Consider the following 16211-nt stretch of genomic DNA (forward strand, 5'->3'; position numbering starts at 1 on the left):
GGAGACTCTGCATAAAACCACCTTATGTCAGTGTTTATTTTAAATACACATGGTTAATCTTCTGTTCTGCCAAAAAACTCATGAGAAATTTTCTTGTATTCAAGATAAAATATGCACTAATACTGCTTGGCATGTCCTGTCATATTTACAAATTACACAGTCTCATTAACTCGATGAACTGTAAAAATGATCTTCACACCACAAAGAGTTTTCTATCTTCAGTGACCCTGGACATCTAATCAGTTCCCTGGTAAGTTAATACAATGCAGCAGTACACAGTTACAGGCTGAACACCTCTGCTGGCCTATGCAGATTTGTCAGAATTGATATTCTACAAGGCCGCTCTGAATGGCAGATCATTTTATGGGCAAATCCTGAATCAAATGCAATCAGAGCAAAAATAAACTTCACTGATCTGTTTATAAAATCTGCTGGGAACAATTTGCAAAATTACATAACTGATCTCAGTCTGGGTTAGAATAAAAATGCTTGACAGCTGACTTGTAGGTCCATCTCAATTCTGAAATACTGAATGGTTAATTAGTTTTTTTTTTTTTTAGCCGGACAGCTATTGTAGAAACTCAGAGCAAAGAGGAGTAATACTAACAGAAGAATTATGCAAATCTAAAAGAAGGTGAAATCTTACCATTATCCTCAACAGAGAAATGGAAGACATCAGACGTAGCGTTTTCTCCACTCCGCAACACATAGCAGACGCTCAGGCCATCGATATCGGCTGCAATAGAAAAGTAACTTTAGTTTTTTAAAAAAAAAAAAAAAAATCTTTTTATGAATCTTTCTATCGTGAAACTTTGAAGTGTCAAATCAGGTGTGAAAATTAGATCTGGAAATAAAAGCACAGTGAACTGAAAGTTTGTGCAAACAGAATAAAACTCAGTCACCTGAAATCCAACAAAGGACAAAAAACAAAAATCAAGATGATAAGCAAACAGAAAAAAAATATTTTTTAATATAAGTAATTATAGAATGCAAATGAGTGCCACTGTAGCCTGCTTTCCATTTTAAAGTCATGTCTTGCACTGTGAAGTGAATGTGAGACGATGCACGATAAACAATATCAGTTTGCTCCAACTTAAAGTAAGGTGATGGCCAAAAGTACTAATTTCATCGTGAAGAGATCTGTCCTCGTCGAGATTTTTAAAAATACATATTTAGTAAATAAAATTTGCATTTTAAGAGTGGAAAAAAAGGCCCTTCATGTTGTGTTTCATGCTGACTACAGAAATAGCCTCAAACACACTTTGAAGTTGCATTATGGCTTGTTCAAACACTCTCTCTGTCAAATAATTGCTCAAAGATGGAAGCTGTCCCGCTCCAGTACCATATCAGCTACAGTAACAGCAGGTCTCTAGTATCACACTGATTCAGTTCCTTATCAGTACTCAGCATGAACAATTTTCCACCAGAGAAAGCATTCTGAAAGTCATGCATCCGTAATCCAGGACGATAAGGCCGCAACCCCAAATCCAACAGAGCTCAAGCTAAAGCAACAGAATACATTTAAACCCAGAAACGGCCAACTCTGTGTTTCATCAGCACTGAAAACCAGGTGACAGTGGATCTTTTTTAATGACAGACAAGGCAAGAATGTTAAAACCAGAAGTTTCAGCAGGCACACGCACACACTTCCACACCTGTTTTTCCAACTTTTCTGAATTACAGGGCTCTGCCTACATTTCTTTTTCCCACCAGTCTCTGCAAACACCCATTACAGTACAGAAAAATCATCAAGACTGTGAAAGGGCTTTGCCCCTTCAAACCACCTCCTTTAATAATAGATGTCAGAGGAAGGAGGTTCATAAAAGTATAAACCCCCGACTCCTGCCTGGGACGAAGCTTAAGTCTGCTTCTCTTGTGCCGAACATGAAAGGTGACAAAAAATATACCTTTCATGTGATGCAAAGACTTTGTTCGCTTCCAGATTGCTGCTCATGTTTTTCAGATTATTGAGTGTCGAATCTAATCGAACGGGAGGTGCAGCCTGAGAAGGATCCTCTCTGTGGCACATACTTGAACCTGAGGGCCTTACAAATACAAAGTCAACACTGTGAACTAGGGGCACATTGTTCATTAAATATTTAAAAAGAACGCCTCACGGGATGTGCCCTGGAAATAGGATGAGTAAATAAAGAGCGAGGAATTGTCTCTTTCACCTGACTGATTCTTCTGACGAGCCTGTTTGCTCTCTCTCTCTCTCACTCAATGTCTCACGCCCCTTCCCTCATTCGTTATTTCTCTCATGTCACCCACACATCCCCCACCCCTCCTCTTCTCTTGCCTCTTTTGCACTCTCCTCCACTTTACTTGCTCTCTCTTGCCCCTCTACTGCCCTTTGTTTCTCATTCCCGCTGCACTCTTGTCTCATCTATGCCCTTTTTTTTTCCCAACGACTGCAATCCTCACAGTGGTTGTCAGAAGTGTCCATCTCCTGCAGACTCAAGTGCTGCTTTTTTTTGGCACTGTGTTCTCACACCATGTATGAGCTTAAGCCAAGCTGTGTCACAAGCAGGTGGATTTTCTTACTTGTTGGTCTAATTGCCTCAGCGTGATATGAAATACGGCATTGATTGCATCGCTTTAAACCTCAATCAACGGCATTGTTGTCTTGAATCCCCGCCTGTAATATCAGTCACCGAATGTGCACAAATGCAAAGGAAATGTGTTCAAACAGTTAAAGCGGCACAGTGTGCTCTGCGTGTTGGTATAAAAATGCATTTTAGTGAGAGCTCTCTGCGTTTCAACAAATTCTTTCAAATTGACTTGACCCTGGTCAAACTATCAGAATGTGCTGCAACTCAAATGCCATCCTGTCACTCGAAGCTCCGCGCTGACCTTTTCACACGATCCCCCTACTTCTGTCCTGCTTCATTTAACAGACCACTGTAGAGAACATCAGATGTGAACATTTCCCCAGAGATGCAGAAATAATAAATTATTCATCCCTAACTGTCTACAAGACATTTATGCGAAACATCAGCCTCTAACTTTGGTCTGCTAATTATGATTTGATGAGCAAGGCACATCTAAATCAGGCGCACAAATTAACTATTGAAATTCCCAGGCCTGCACTTGTCACACGTTTGAATAATTATTACTCCATAAATTAAAGTCTTTGGTGGGCTGGAAAAATTAATCAAAACTTACACGTTTGCAAGGAATTTTGATGTCTAACACTGTGCTTCTCGGGACGATCTTGTATTTAAACATATATGATTAAAGGGATAATCTTTTTTTACATTTTCAAGGACAGGCATGCTGAGGTCATTTTGCTTGCTAAAAATAATAACTGATAGACTTTTCTTATAGAGTGGAATGAGCATTCTGGTTATTAGATATGACTGATTACTAAACAAAATCAGTGCTGTTTGATTATTTCCTCCACATTCAATATTCATGCTGACACATTATAGAGGTGGTAGGTGTTTTGTTCAAAGCTTACCTTGACTGAAGGTGTTGATGGAGTTGTTGCCGTGCCCGAGATGAATGATGTAACCATGTTTTGGCTGGGTGGTGATGTGGAACAGCAGCGAGGCCGGACTGCTGTCTCTGTCCTCTGCCTTCAGCGCCTTGGAGCTGATGGGGAACCCCAGGTGACCCGTGGCCAAAATCTTCAAAGTGGGAGCACCTTTGTTTACAACAATTTGGGGGATGCCACTGTCGACTCCCACGATAGTAATCTTGAGAGTTTGAGGGCGCCTAGTCTCAAAAACAGTGTCGGGGAAAACATAGAAGTCAGTGTGTGTGCCATCGGTGACAGTAAAGGAGAGCGAGTCCTCTGATGATTCAGTTCCGTCGTGCTTGTAGCTGATGAGGTTTTCATTGAGGTCTTGTTTTGTGAAGCTGCTGATAAGTGTGGACTGGTTGTAGAGCAATTTGCCATGAACAGGAAGCTGGATGACCGTAAATCTGATCAGCTTCTCGGCTGTGTCCTGGTCTTCAGCCGTGAGCTCAAAAGGTGTTATCAGCTTAAGCTGCCCTTCTGTGACAACTAGATCATTTACAGTCACAACAGGTTTTTTGTTATCGACGTCCACAATCGAGATTCTGAATGTTCTGAAAACGGGATTGTAGCCATCAGTGACTTCAAACTCAAAACTGTCCATTTTCACCTCATCGTCTGAGGTATGGATGTAGTAAATCTTACTGCCAGCCAGTTGGAGCTGGGTAAAAGAAACAATGGGAATCCCAGGAGTGTCTGTGCACTCTAAGTGGCCTCTAACAGGGGCCCTTGTGACAGTGAAAACCAAGTTCTCATCAGGACTGTTGAGGTCAGTGGTACTTAGGAGATCAGTGGTCAGAGTCACCCTGCCACCTTCTCTCAGAGAAACACCTTTACTGACCACATCAGGGAAGACCATGTCAATGCTGTCCACTGTGATGTAGAAATAACGATCGATTAGTGGATTTAACCCATCAGTGACATCAAATTTGACCATGTCTCGAACGCCCTCCTGTCCACTGTGTGTGTAAACTATGAGCCCTGCATCGATTTCAACTTGCGTGAAATTCATGCCCAGCGTGATGTTTTCCAGAGACCCAGATGGGGTTTTTCTCTGAAGCAGACCCTGACCAGGCCCGAACCGGATAATATATGTAAGTGTACTGTCATCTGAATCTAAATCTGTTGCTTTGAGCACTTTGTTGCTGATTTCTTTGGTCTCCCCAATTTCCACCTCTAGACCATCATTAATGAGCATTCTGGGGGTCTCGTCATCGACAGCGATGATCATAACCGTGGCTGTTTTTTGAACCAAGTACTTTCCATCACTCAGAATGACATCAAAGCTGTCCTCGATTGTCTCTGAGTCATCGTGCTCATAAATAATACTTGACGCCTCTCTAATCTGCTCTAAAGTGAAATTAGTCACCAAAATGGAGCCTGTGGCTAGCTGGTTTAAAATTGCACCATGTTTGGGAGGTTTGGAAATCATAAACACCAGCTCCTCTGATGGGATATCGGCATCAGCTCCATTCAGAATTTGTGAGTCGATGGCGATGTTCATCCCCTCCATCAAAACTATCTCTCTCAAGTAAATCTCAGGTTTTTCATCATTGGATGGGATGATAACAATTGGGAAGAAATGGTTCTCTGAGAAATTTATACCATCAGAGCACCTAAATATGAATCTATCATCTACTGGCTCGACCCCCTTGTGAATGCTCTGCACGTAGTAGATATTTCCCTCCCTGATGTCTCTGATGGTAAAAGCACTGATAGCTGTTCCTGACCTGGACTTCTCTGAGCCTGGAGCGGGGGATATATTCTCCACATAGCCGGCAGTGGGCTGCACAATGATAGTGCAAAGGATATCATCAGTTGGAGTGTCGTTATCATCAGCGTTCAAGTGCTGAGGGCCAATGGCATATTTTTCTCCTTCAATGACACTGAACTGAATACCAACTCTGACCTCAGGGGCCTGACTGTCAACAGGAAGGATGGTGACCTGAACATGGACTCCGGTGACCTTATTGCCACCTACTGCCCAATCATCAGACATGTCACTAAGAGTCAAATTGAAGCCATCCTGCTGAGAGGTGAGACCTATCTCACCACCAGTGTGTGCATAGACAACTACACCGCTAATTATGTCAGCCTGAGTAAACTTTGTGGTAGGGACTCCTTTAACTAATATTTCACCCATAAGGGGGGGATCTTCCACAATAAAAGTCAGCCGGAGGTCATCTGTGTCATCATCATGACCTTGAATCACATTAGTTGTTATTTCTGTGGCTCCATTTTCCAGCACCTCCATATGAGACCCCATTGTTCCCGCAGGCAAGCTGATGGTTGGAGATTCATCATCGACAGGCTTTACATTAACTTTGACCATCACGGTCACAATATGAATCCCATCACTGACATCCAGCTGAAATTCATCGTTTACTGTCTCTTCTCCACCGTGAATATACAATAACTTTCCCTCTGAGATATCCTCAAGTCTAAAAACTCCTTTTTTTTCCAGGTCAGTGAATGCAACCTGGATCTGGCCATGCTTAGGAGGCTGACTCAGAGTAAAGGTTATTTGCTCCCTCTCAGTGTCGGGGTCTGTAGCATCTAGTTCAGCAATTGTGATGATATGTATGCCCCGTTCGAGCACAGTAAAGCCGGTGTTTGTGATTTGAGGAGGTTTGTTGTTAACAGGCTGGAGATAGATGGTGAAAGCCCCTTCTATACTGTTTCCAGCTGTGTCTTCAACAGTATAACGAAACTGCACAACATGGGCTGTGATACCAAGCTCAACATCTGGGGGCTCGTAGGAGACCTTATGGTGGTTAATTTGAGCTTGTGTGAACTCTGTTACTTCAGTGCCGGGGCGCTCTGTCAGAACCAAAGAACCGAACACAACAGGGTTATTTTCATCTGTATCTGTGGGGGGCTGGATGACTGTATACTTGAGGTCACGGTCCTCGGAGTCCAAATCAGTATAGCGCAGAACTTCTTTGCTAAAGTGAATGGGTTTGTACTCCTGAACAATCATTTGCAGGGTGGTGCCAGGGAACAGCTCGGGGGGTACGTCATCGACAGGTAAAACTCGGATTATAAACACACACTCTCCTGACAAATTAGGGGGGTCATTGTCATCCTGGACTGTGAATGCAAACTGATCCGTGATTGCATCTGTGTTGTGAGGGCCTGTATGCTTGTAAAACAACCTCCCATCAGTGATGTCTTTCTGAAGCCACTCTGTCACCTCTTTCTCATATACTTCATCCTCAGCATTAAATTTCCAAGAGGAAGGGTCCTCAGGGGCGTCTGACTGCCTTAGGAGCAACATGCCAATAGAAGAAAAAGGGGGCACAATGATGAATTTAATAGTTGAGTCCTCAGAATCAATATCAGCAGCGCTGAGCATGAGGGGAGATATGGGCATCATTTGATTTTTGAACAGCACCAAACCGGTGTTGGCATTTATAATCGGTGGCTCGTCATCAGTGGGAACAATTGTAATGGGAAAGAGAAATTCAACTTCATTTTGCCCATCTGTCATTTTGAAGACAATGTTGTCGCTGTATGTGTCAGTCCCGTCGTGCTGGTACACAACAACTCCTGTTGCGAGGTCTGCGGGTGTGAAGAATTTCCTGTGAGAGCCCAGCACTGTGAGGTCCCCGTGGCGCAGCCCATCCACCACTGTGACTCTGACAGAGTCGAGGTTGTCCTCATCACTGATCTCCAAGTTGTGAGCGCTGAAGAGAGGCCGAGACTGCCCCTCATAAAGCAGCTGACCCGTGTTGCGTGTCACGACAGGGGCCAGAGTGTTCATGGGCTTCACAACAATCATAAAAGCAAATGGGTCCGAGATGGCCCCGTCTGTGTCCACCACCTCAAATTCAAGCTGGAAAATCCTCTCAGTGTCTGAATCCAGGGAGGGGGGCTTATAAGCTATTTTAAGATCACGCAAGTCTCTCTGGTAGAAGGAGGTGATGGGGAGGTTTCTGTCATCAGTGCTGACTATATAGCCCTCCTCGTAAGATAAGGGGGAAGTAATATTGAAAATAAGCTTGTCTGGGTCTGACTCGGCATCTTCAGCAGCAAGCATATCAGGGGTGAGGGCGGTCATGACAAACTGGCTGACCTCCATCATCATCATGGACACAAAGCTGGGTTTGGGGGGAGTGTTCTCCTCTCCCCCTTTGATGCGAATCATAAGATGAAAATACTCCTGTTTCACTAGGTTGCCTTCCTTATCGTGCAGCTCCACAACCATGGGGACATAATCCCTGTTGGGGGACTTGCGCTGAAAAGTGTGCTCATAGCGGATATCAGCTCGCGTGAATTCATCACAGTCCATCATTGCAGAAAGTTTACCCCCATCGATGAGTTTCCCGTATCTAGGCAGCGAGTTGCTGCTGCTGCTGCTGGACTGGGATGTCACCTCGCATTTGTGAGATTCTCTGTCATAAGTGAACTCTAAAATCCTCTTATCAATAGGATTACTGATCCCTTTGAGGTGATCAACAGTCAGAGGCATGTTTTTGGTGATTAACTCGAGCTGCGTGAACATTACTTCAACCTCCATCATAAACGGGATAATGACCGTTTCGGTTTGCGCGTCATACCTGAGCTGCATCCTCACTCTGTCTTTAGCCGGACTTCTCGATCCGTGGTGGGAGTAAGTCACATCATTTGGACCAAAATCGCAGGGAAACTTTTTGGGAGACAGATGACCCGGTCTCTGCGAGAGCGGATCATTATCGAGCACGTTGATGCTGCACCGGTCGCCGGGCTGTGTCTGAATGACCAAATCATTGATTGGATCGATAAAAATCGACCTCCCGAAAGGCACGCGTATTCCGTTGTTGGCCACCAAGATAGCGTCTTCAGACAGTTCTGATCTCAGTGCATAAAATAATCCAGAGCTGTCGGACTGCGCGAAGACAATACCTGTTATGGAAAAACACAGGAGAAGTCCACAGGACAACATGTTCACCAGTTATGTGAGCTCTGCCAAGGTGCTGCTGTAACAAAGAAAATATTTTTCCAAAGTGTCTGTTTTACTTAACAAAATAAAAAATTCCAAAACAATAGGGAGTCAGCGGGGTGCCCACGCAATGACTCCCGTGCATCTATCCGTGCGGACCCTCGACATACTCCGCGAGAATAGCGCTCAGGAGTTTTAACTTCAGCCGCTTGAGAGCCCTGCGTAAAGCGCCACCGCCCATCTCTGCACATATTGGAGGATTTTGAAGGCTTGTTAGCTCAGCCCTATCGCTAATGGGCAGTACGACTGACAGTCACGGAGAGGTGGAGACTGGAAGATAAACTGAAGTAGACGGATTGATTATAGCTTAATTACCAAGCGTGTCCTCTTGGTAGAACTACTTTTTTTTCTCGAACGATCAGAATGGAAAGACGAGTTCAAATAAAATCCTCCTTTTAAGCACTCTACCTAACACAGATAATATTATCATGTAATCTTTGGACATGCAGACACTGATGAAACTGAGAGAAACGGCAAATTTATAATTGTTTATTTTCCACGGTGTGCCAGAAAAGGTCATTTCAACTCCACCAACATTGTCATTCTTCAGGTTTTTAACTTGAGAAAGCTGTAAAAGTACGCATCATACAAGCATGTAAAATTATATTCCTGAAACTAGTTATCTTACTAAGTGAACATTTGCTGGGACATATGCAGGATATAGATAATTTATCTGTTCCTACACGGCAACCCATTTTTCGTTTATAAGAAATTACAGACAACCCTTTAATTCCATTGATCACTGTTGTATGCCATCTGCCCCCAATATTAATAATACATTTTAAGATTTGAGCTGTATTCCCTACTTAATGGGACATCTCCATTAGTCATTTGGTAGCTGGGCTTATTAATCCCCTGTTGTGTTCCCCCTCACTTGCTCTGCAGTAACTCCTCACTTTCTGCACAAAGTTAAAGTACGAAGAAGGTGAGGACGAATTAAAAAAAAAAGACCGGGTTGCCCATTTCTTATTCATGTATGGGTTCATCCATTTATTTATTTAGCTTTATATTTTGAAGCGAATACGCAGTGTGGACCTCAGAAAGATGCTGACCTTCCCTTAAGCAAGAAAAAGCAACAATAAAAACCCACCCACTGCCCATTAATGAGAACGAATGACCCTGTCCTTGTCAGTCCAGAATAGACTAGTAATCGTAATACGATAAACAAAATTCCAGCAATGTGACCATAAGCAGGAGCGCGGGGACGTGAAATACGCATTCAGCTGCCGTGGCATGGACCAAGACATATTGCAATTGTTGCTTCGAACTGGAGGAAATCTAGTGCTAGACCTTGGCGAACCTGCGAGGAGGGGTGGAGGGGATTTGTTTGAAATCTGTCAAGGCTAATTCATGAGAGAATAAACCCACTTCCCCCTGTTGCTTAGCAAACAGTTTTTATGTGATCAGATTTCTAAGATTTTAACATTTATGCATTTATTTTATTGATTTTTTTTTTTTGTTGGAACGATATTTGACGTCGCACTGGCAAATGTCCTGGTCAAAGAAAAAATATATGTTTGACATTAATAAAAGATGAGCCTGCCAGGAGTTATGTTTTGGCAAGAACGAGTACACTTAACGAAAAACAAGGTCATCTAACAAGGGGACAATCTTCATCAGCCTGATTCATAATTTATCTAATGTTACTATGAGGCAAGATCTCACAGTTGCTGTAAACCAGTTGAAGTTTTTGTGATTGTTCTGATACTGGTTATAAGTTTTGAACATGAATATTTAAAAAGTTCCACACTTGCAAATCTGACAGCTTTGAGTCGTTAAAATCATTATACCTAAAGCTGATCCTTAGAAGAACTGCGTGTGACTACGTTTTGTTCTCGACTCTACCCAGGTTGAAGATGCCAGGTGATTAGAGGGTTTCTTCTGCTTTGTTTCTTTCAAAGTACAAGGCACCTCCAGCTTTTCCAGCTGTCACACTCGCTGCATGCTCAAAAACACTCATCTTGTGACTTCACACGTGCATGTTAGATTCGCCACTATGGAAACTGAAATTGTACTGAATATTAAAACCCGATACTTCCGAGAAACAAACTGTGACAAAGATTAAAGTGAATGCAAAGATCTTAATTAGGGAGACAAAATAATAAGCTATAGAAAAAAAATTGCACCTGGAAATTTAAGGTAATGAAAAACAACAAGAAAAAGTCAAACCATGATGGGACAGAGTTTATATCTATATATGATTCTGTTCCCATCTGACTAATTAATACAGAGAATCCGGCTCATCCCTGCAGCATCTCTATCACCTGCTAAGCAAAACAGAATTTTGGGGGGAAAGTTGAGGCTAATATTCATGACATTTTCACACTGTACAGGTTGTGGGGTTCCTTGAGCACAGCAGCAGTTCTGCTATTATAAGGCCACATGTGGAGATTTTTTTTCTTCTGTTGATTGGTACCTATATTCAGGACTGTCAGGTAATTGGGTATGCCAGTATGAGTGTTAGGTATACATCAGATTTTTACATTTGCATAAAATTATCTGTACAAGTGCGGCTGAAAGCCAGGAAATGCTCAGCATTGCAGTGTAATCACTGAGCCGGGAGCACACCAAGTACATTCATCTAAATCAGTTCTACATATTTGTGTCATTCTTACAGTCAGTATGAAAATAGATTGAGATTAGAGTCTGTAATACTTGGTCATAGGGTTTTTTTTTTGTCTGGTTACCAGGTACCAATATAAATTAAAAAATTCCTGAAACATCTAAATGATAAATTCTCACTGCAAGGTGGAGTCCTTGAATTCTGACTGCACAGCACAGAGAGATTTTTGTTTGTTTACAGACACACACCACCCACATGCCACCGTCCCAACAGAATCAAGAGGTAGGAGTTTTAATCTGTGATGCTGTGACAAAGCATGTGACAGTGAAAGTAAACAGTGCTTTTTAAAAAAACAAAATGGAGATATTTTACGCTCATGATTTATCTCTTACTTCACAATATGCATTTGCTGATGCTCACTAGGGTTTGAGGCAAATCACAACATTGGCTCACTGTCTATGGTCGAGCTCGAGATTCTGCATCTTATTTAGAATATGCTGGCTGATTGCTTTGGGAGAAACATGCACTGATCCGAATCTGATCTGAAGTCCCTTTGTTACGTAAAGACCATATATTATTAGGCAATTCTCCTCCCAAGTGCAGTCATATTTGTGATTCCTAGAGTTTTCAAAAATATTATGGGAGCAGGGCATTTTGCCATCAGCCTTCTCTCGGGGTAAGTCCCTGAACCATCTCTTAGTTATGCTGCTATAGGCTCACACAGCTGAGTGACTTCCCATGAGCCACTGAGGAGTTCTCCTACACCTTTTTTTCACTTTGGTTGCTGCTGGTTTTCCATGATGCACTGACTGTTCCTTTTCTTCCACAGTGGGTCTTTTGTCCTGTCTTCCTCCCATCGTTGACCAACAGGTTGAGGCACAGGCTCCACCTCCCGAAGGTTTTTTCTCTTAAAAAGGAGTTTTTTTCTTCACACTAATACCAAGAGCTTGCTCATAGGGGATGTCTGATTGTTGGGGGTTTCTCTGTATTATTGTAGGGTCTTTGCACCTTGAGGCAACTGTTGTTGTGATATACAAATACAAATAAAACTGAACTGAACTGACTTTATATGCATTGCATGTCATTGAGTTTTTATCTACTCTCTTCCATAGTTTGTCTTCTACCCTGCTTGTTTTTTTCTTGTTAGCTCCTCATCTCTGATGAGCATAACCATCAAGACACATGGCCACTCCAAATTTTAGACTGGTTATGCTGGTGGTCATTTCCTGTTCTTCCTTCCCACTGTTCCCCCACAAGTTCTTGCTCTTTAAAGTTTATCAGATAGCAAGAGATTTCCTTCCATTAAGTTATCTTTACTGTACAATACAAAGCTCCATGAGGGGAGTGTTGCAGTGTTGTGGTGCTATATAAATAAACCTGAATGCAATTGAAGCTTTTGCGGTCAAATGCATTAAATAAACAAGTCATAATAAAACTAATGTATAATCAACACACAAATTCAGTCTTGTTATTCTTTGCCACTTTATACTTATACTTCACATTGAATAGCTTTTTTTCATATCAGTAATTTAAATATAAACTTTTGTGGTACATAAATTGTTTAAAGGCGTCTCTACTCGCCTGGCAACACCATCACACAGCTGTTACTTTTGTGCTTTCAACGCCCGGCATCTACGAAAGGCAGCGGGCCTCCTATCACTCTCTGTTCTGTCGCCACTATCTCCATAACCACAGAGAACATGTTTCTTCTTGAGGAAGCACACACATAAAAGCAAAAACTCAACATGCAAAATCACTGGTTATATGTTACTGCAGAAGATGAAACAGCTTCTCTGTCTGGGTCAGCTGAATGTGTAATAGAACCCCCCACTTGCTTCCAATTTGCACATAAGCATTCTCACAACTGCGTACATATTCACATCTGGGCTTTCTTTGTTCATATGTTACAGTCAGAAAATGTAGGCTTTCAGACGACACACCAGGAACTCTTCTCCAAACACACTTGTTAGCTCCGCTGCTGCTCTGTAATCATCAGCACAATGACTGTGTGAGTTTACATTTACACAAAGTGCCATTCTGGTTCGAGTTTGCTGTCTCGGGAAACCGCGGGTTTGTTCCTGCGTCTCACACACTCATTTCCATTACAGATGACAATGCTCTTGCCCCTCAGTTAGGGAAACAGTTAGCATTATAAACTAGAGGGGAATTGGGTAAATATCTGTGTTTCTGTGAATTCTAGATTGATTGCCAGGCAAACTGTAAGAAACAGAAGGCGTTAAATTAAATAATTAAACTAGTTTCTGTTAGTTTTAGTTCTGGGTAGTGTACTTACAAACAAAAAGAAAAAAAGAGAAGAAAAAGAAAAATCTGTCACCCAGGTTGACATTTACTGCTGAGACTTTTATCTTAAATACAGAACAGACAGTAAACAAAACTGGCTCTAATGATTTGTTTACATCTTGTGCGTGAGACTTCTTCCAGTTGGTTGGCTTTGTGACATGCCCTCTATAGAGCACATTCTCTCTATTTCATGTGATTTTACAGAGGTGATGAGTCTAATAAGGGACAAACCTGCCACACTTCATCACACATCAGACAAAGCACTCAGCTCTGAGCCCTCCAGGCAGTGTCAATTTCTGCTGGTTGTTGTCGGCTCTCGTGGCCTGTTGGAGGTGAACATTTGTTACAGTACTTCCGCATCATTTTCTTTTTTTTCTCCGGTGAATTACTTTATTACAAGAGAAGAGCAGTGATCCATCCCTTTTACCATGCTTTCAGCGCTTCCCCTTTAATTGTTTTCTATTTAATAGAATCCTTTTGGAGCAAAAGTACAGATAAGAATAGAAGGCCCACAGAGAAGAACAAATTAAAGTTGTTTATATTCCAGATATTCCTGTGTTGCACGAGCACTATCTTGCATATTTTTTAGCCACCTAATAGTATAACCAAGTTTATCTAGGATAAAAGAAAAAACAACAACAACAACACACACACACACACACACACACACACACACACACACACACACACACATTCTTCTAAATCAGTAAACGGCTTAAATGCAGTCATGACTTTCATCTAAATAAGACAAAGAAAAGACTTTCTTAATAGGCTACTGCTCTCTAGTGGTAAAACTCGGTAGGGCAGTTTAGCAATCAGCTCCTAAGTCAAGTACTGTTACCAGATTGAGAGATTAATCAGAAAAATTAAAATAATTCTCCGACAGGTTCCGATTCAAAACTGAATCCTTTCTGTGCTCATTGTTTTTACCTATTAATAATGGCAGCTTGTGTTACAGAGAACTATTTAGACTGACGTTTGCATTACTGTTGCCTGAAAGTGGTAAATAAAAAATCAGTTGGTAACCACCTTAGACCACACACAGTACACAAAACATCTACTTGCAAGCTAATGTCAGTCCAGATTTTTAAACCTGCACTTACCAATACAGACATCTATGTGATCACTGTGTTTAACCTGCAGTGAGGAGATACACGCTTTATGGGAACTGTGCGAAAGGACTATGTTAAGTGCAGGCATATGTATGAGAGAGACAGAGAGAGAAAGAGATGGTCTGAGTGCCTAATTATAAGGTTTGAACCCTCCTAAGTGAACTAAAAGTCAGAACACAAGGTGAAGTGGGTTTGAAGGTTAACAGTCCTGCTTTCCCTGTCCACCAACACACGCTGTGGACAGAAATACACACTGTGCAAATGCTTTCTGGAATTTAACATCAGTGTAACAGTGAGATCCCTGTTACTAAAGGAAGGCTGCTCACTGCAGGGACATTAATGCTTTTTATCTCGTCAACAGTGCCTTTAGTTTGTGGCAATGCTGCACAACATGTAGACTTTCCCACAGGGGAGAGGTCCAACCCTGTTTCCAGAAAAGTTTGAATGTTGCCTTAAATGTAAATGGGAACAGAACATGATACATACAATGTTAAAATTTCTATTTAAAAAATATGAATATGCTTGTGGCACATTTCAAAAACGTTTGGTCAGTGAAAGGCATCAAATGCTCAAAACAAAAATCCCCTGGTTTAACTCCTACCTAACAGTCAATGCAGTTAGTAGCATGAGTGAAAAAAGAGCTTCCCAGAAATCTGAAATAAATGTATTTTCACCAGAACAAGTTGTCTTTGTGAGTTTTATTTAGCTTTTGCAAAGGGGTGAAACAAAAAATACAAAATGTGGCAGCAGCCTGCGTATTTGGCCAAGAAGAATTACAAGCAGAGAGGTATGGCCTCAAAAGTAAAAATGTGGTGGGATTTACAACTGTGTGATAGACTGCACTGCACGGCAAATATTTCAGCATTTTCGTGTTTTTCAACATAAAAATACAAAGAATACAGTGATTTAATAATCTGTGATATGTATCACTGAAAGATTCTGAGAATGAAGAGAAACCTCTACATGCAAATAAACAGGTGATAGTTTCAGACCATGGGGCAACACTGTAGAAGACAAAATGTTGTGGTAATTATTAGATGAGCTCAGAAACTCTATTTGAACCCTGTGCAAACCTGTGAATTTAGCAATAGCAGCAGCAGTACACCGTATTCGATTTTGTCTAGAGCTAATAATCACTCACAGTAAGTTTCTGGTTTGCAGCAGCAGTGCTTTGTGCTAAACGCTAACCTGAGTGTGCATAAATACGCTCAATGAAAACATGAAATCACAATTTTTAGTGTAATATTTCCGTTCACTATCTTAGGCAGTCGTCCTTTGCTTTTTAACAGTATACAACAAAAGTGTCCTGGTGCTAAAGTGAATTAAGGCGTTAGTTGATTTTATGTCATAAACAAAAATCTCAACTGATGGTGGCACAGGAAATTAAAGGATAAACTCTACTGAAAAGTAAATGAGCATCAAATGTCATGATAATCCATTCAATTTTACTAAAAGCTTGAGTATCAGCCAAGGCTGTTCTAAAGATAAAGTCGGGGGATGATCTGAGGATCCATTGTCTAGGCAGCATGGGTGTCCAATCTACTCCAGAGTATTTGTGGAGCTCTAAATTGCTCTGGCTGCACACTCTCACAGCATGCTATCACTGAGCGCACATGAACTGCTGTTGGAAAACTACACTGGCTGAGCCTGCTTTTTCTGTTTTGTCCAAGCTGATGGAGTGCACATTGCCCGTGGCTGTTGTGCCCTTAAAATACACTCTCTAAGCAATTTATT

The 16211-nt window shown here is 41.7% G+C and overlaps 1 protein-coding gene across 1 annotated transcript in view; it reads right to left on the bottom strand.

The window, feature by feature from the left end:
• The window catches only part of LOC116331405 (FRAS1-related extracellular matrix protein 2-like), a 71718-nt gene extending 63117 nt beyond the window's left edge, over positions 1-8601 (bottom strand). The window contains 2 exon segments of the mRNA XM_039618099.1: positions 647-736; positions 3461-8601. Of these exon segments, the coding sequence (XP_039474033.1) occupies positions 647-736; positions 3461-8444 (5074 nt within the window). The 5' untranslated portion in view covers positions 8445-8601.
• Positions 8602-16211: the final 7610 nt, after the last annotated feature.

The sequence above is a fragment of the Oreochromis aureus genome, linkage group 10, assembly GCF_013358895.1.
Source record: "Oreochromis aureus strain Israel breed Guangdong linkage group 10, ZZ_aureus, whole genome shotgun sequence".
NCBI classification, from domain to species: Eukaryota; Metazoa; Chordata; class Actinopteri; order Cichliformes; family Cichlidae; genus Oreochromis; species Oreochromis aureus.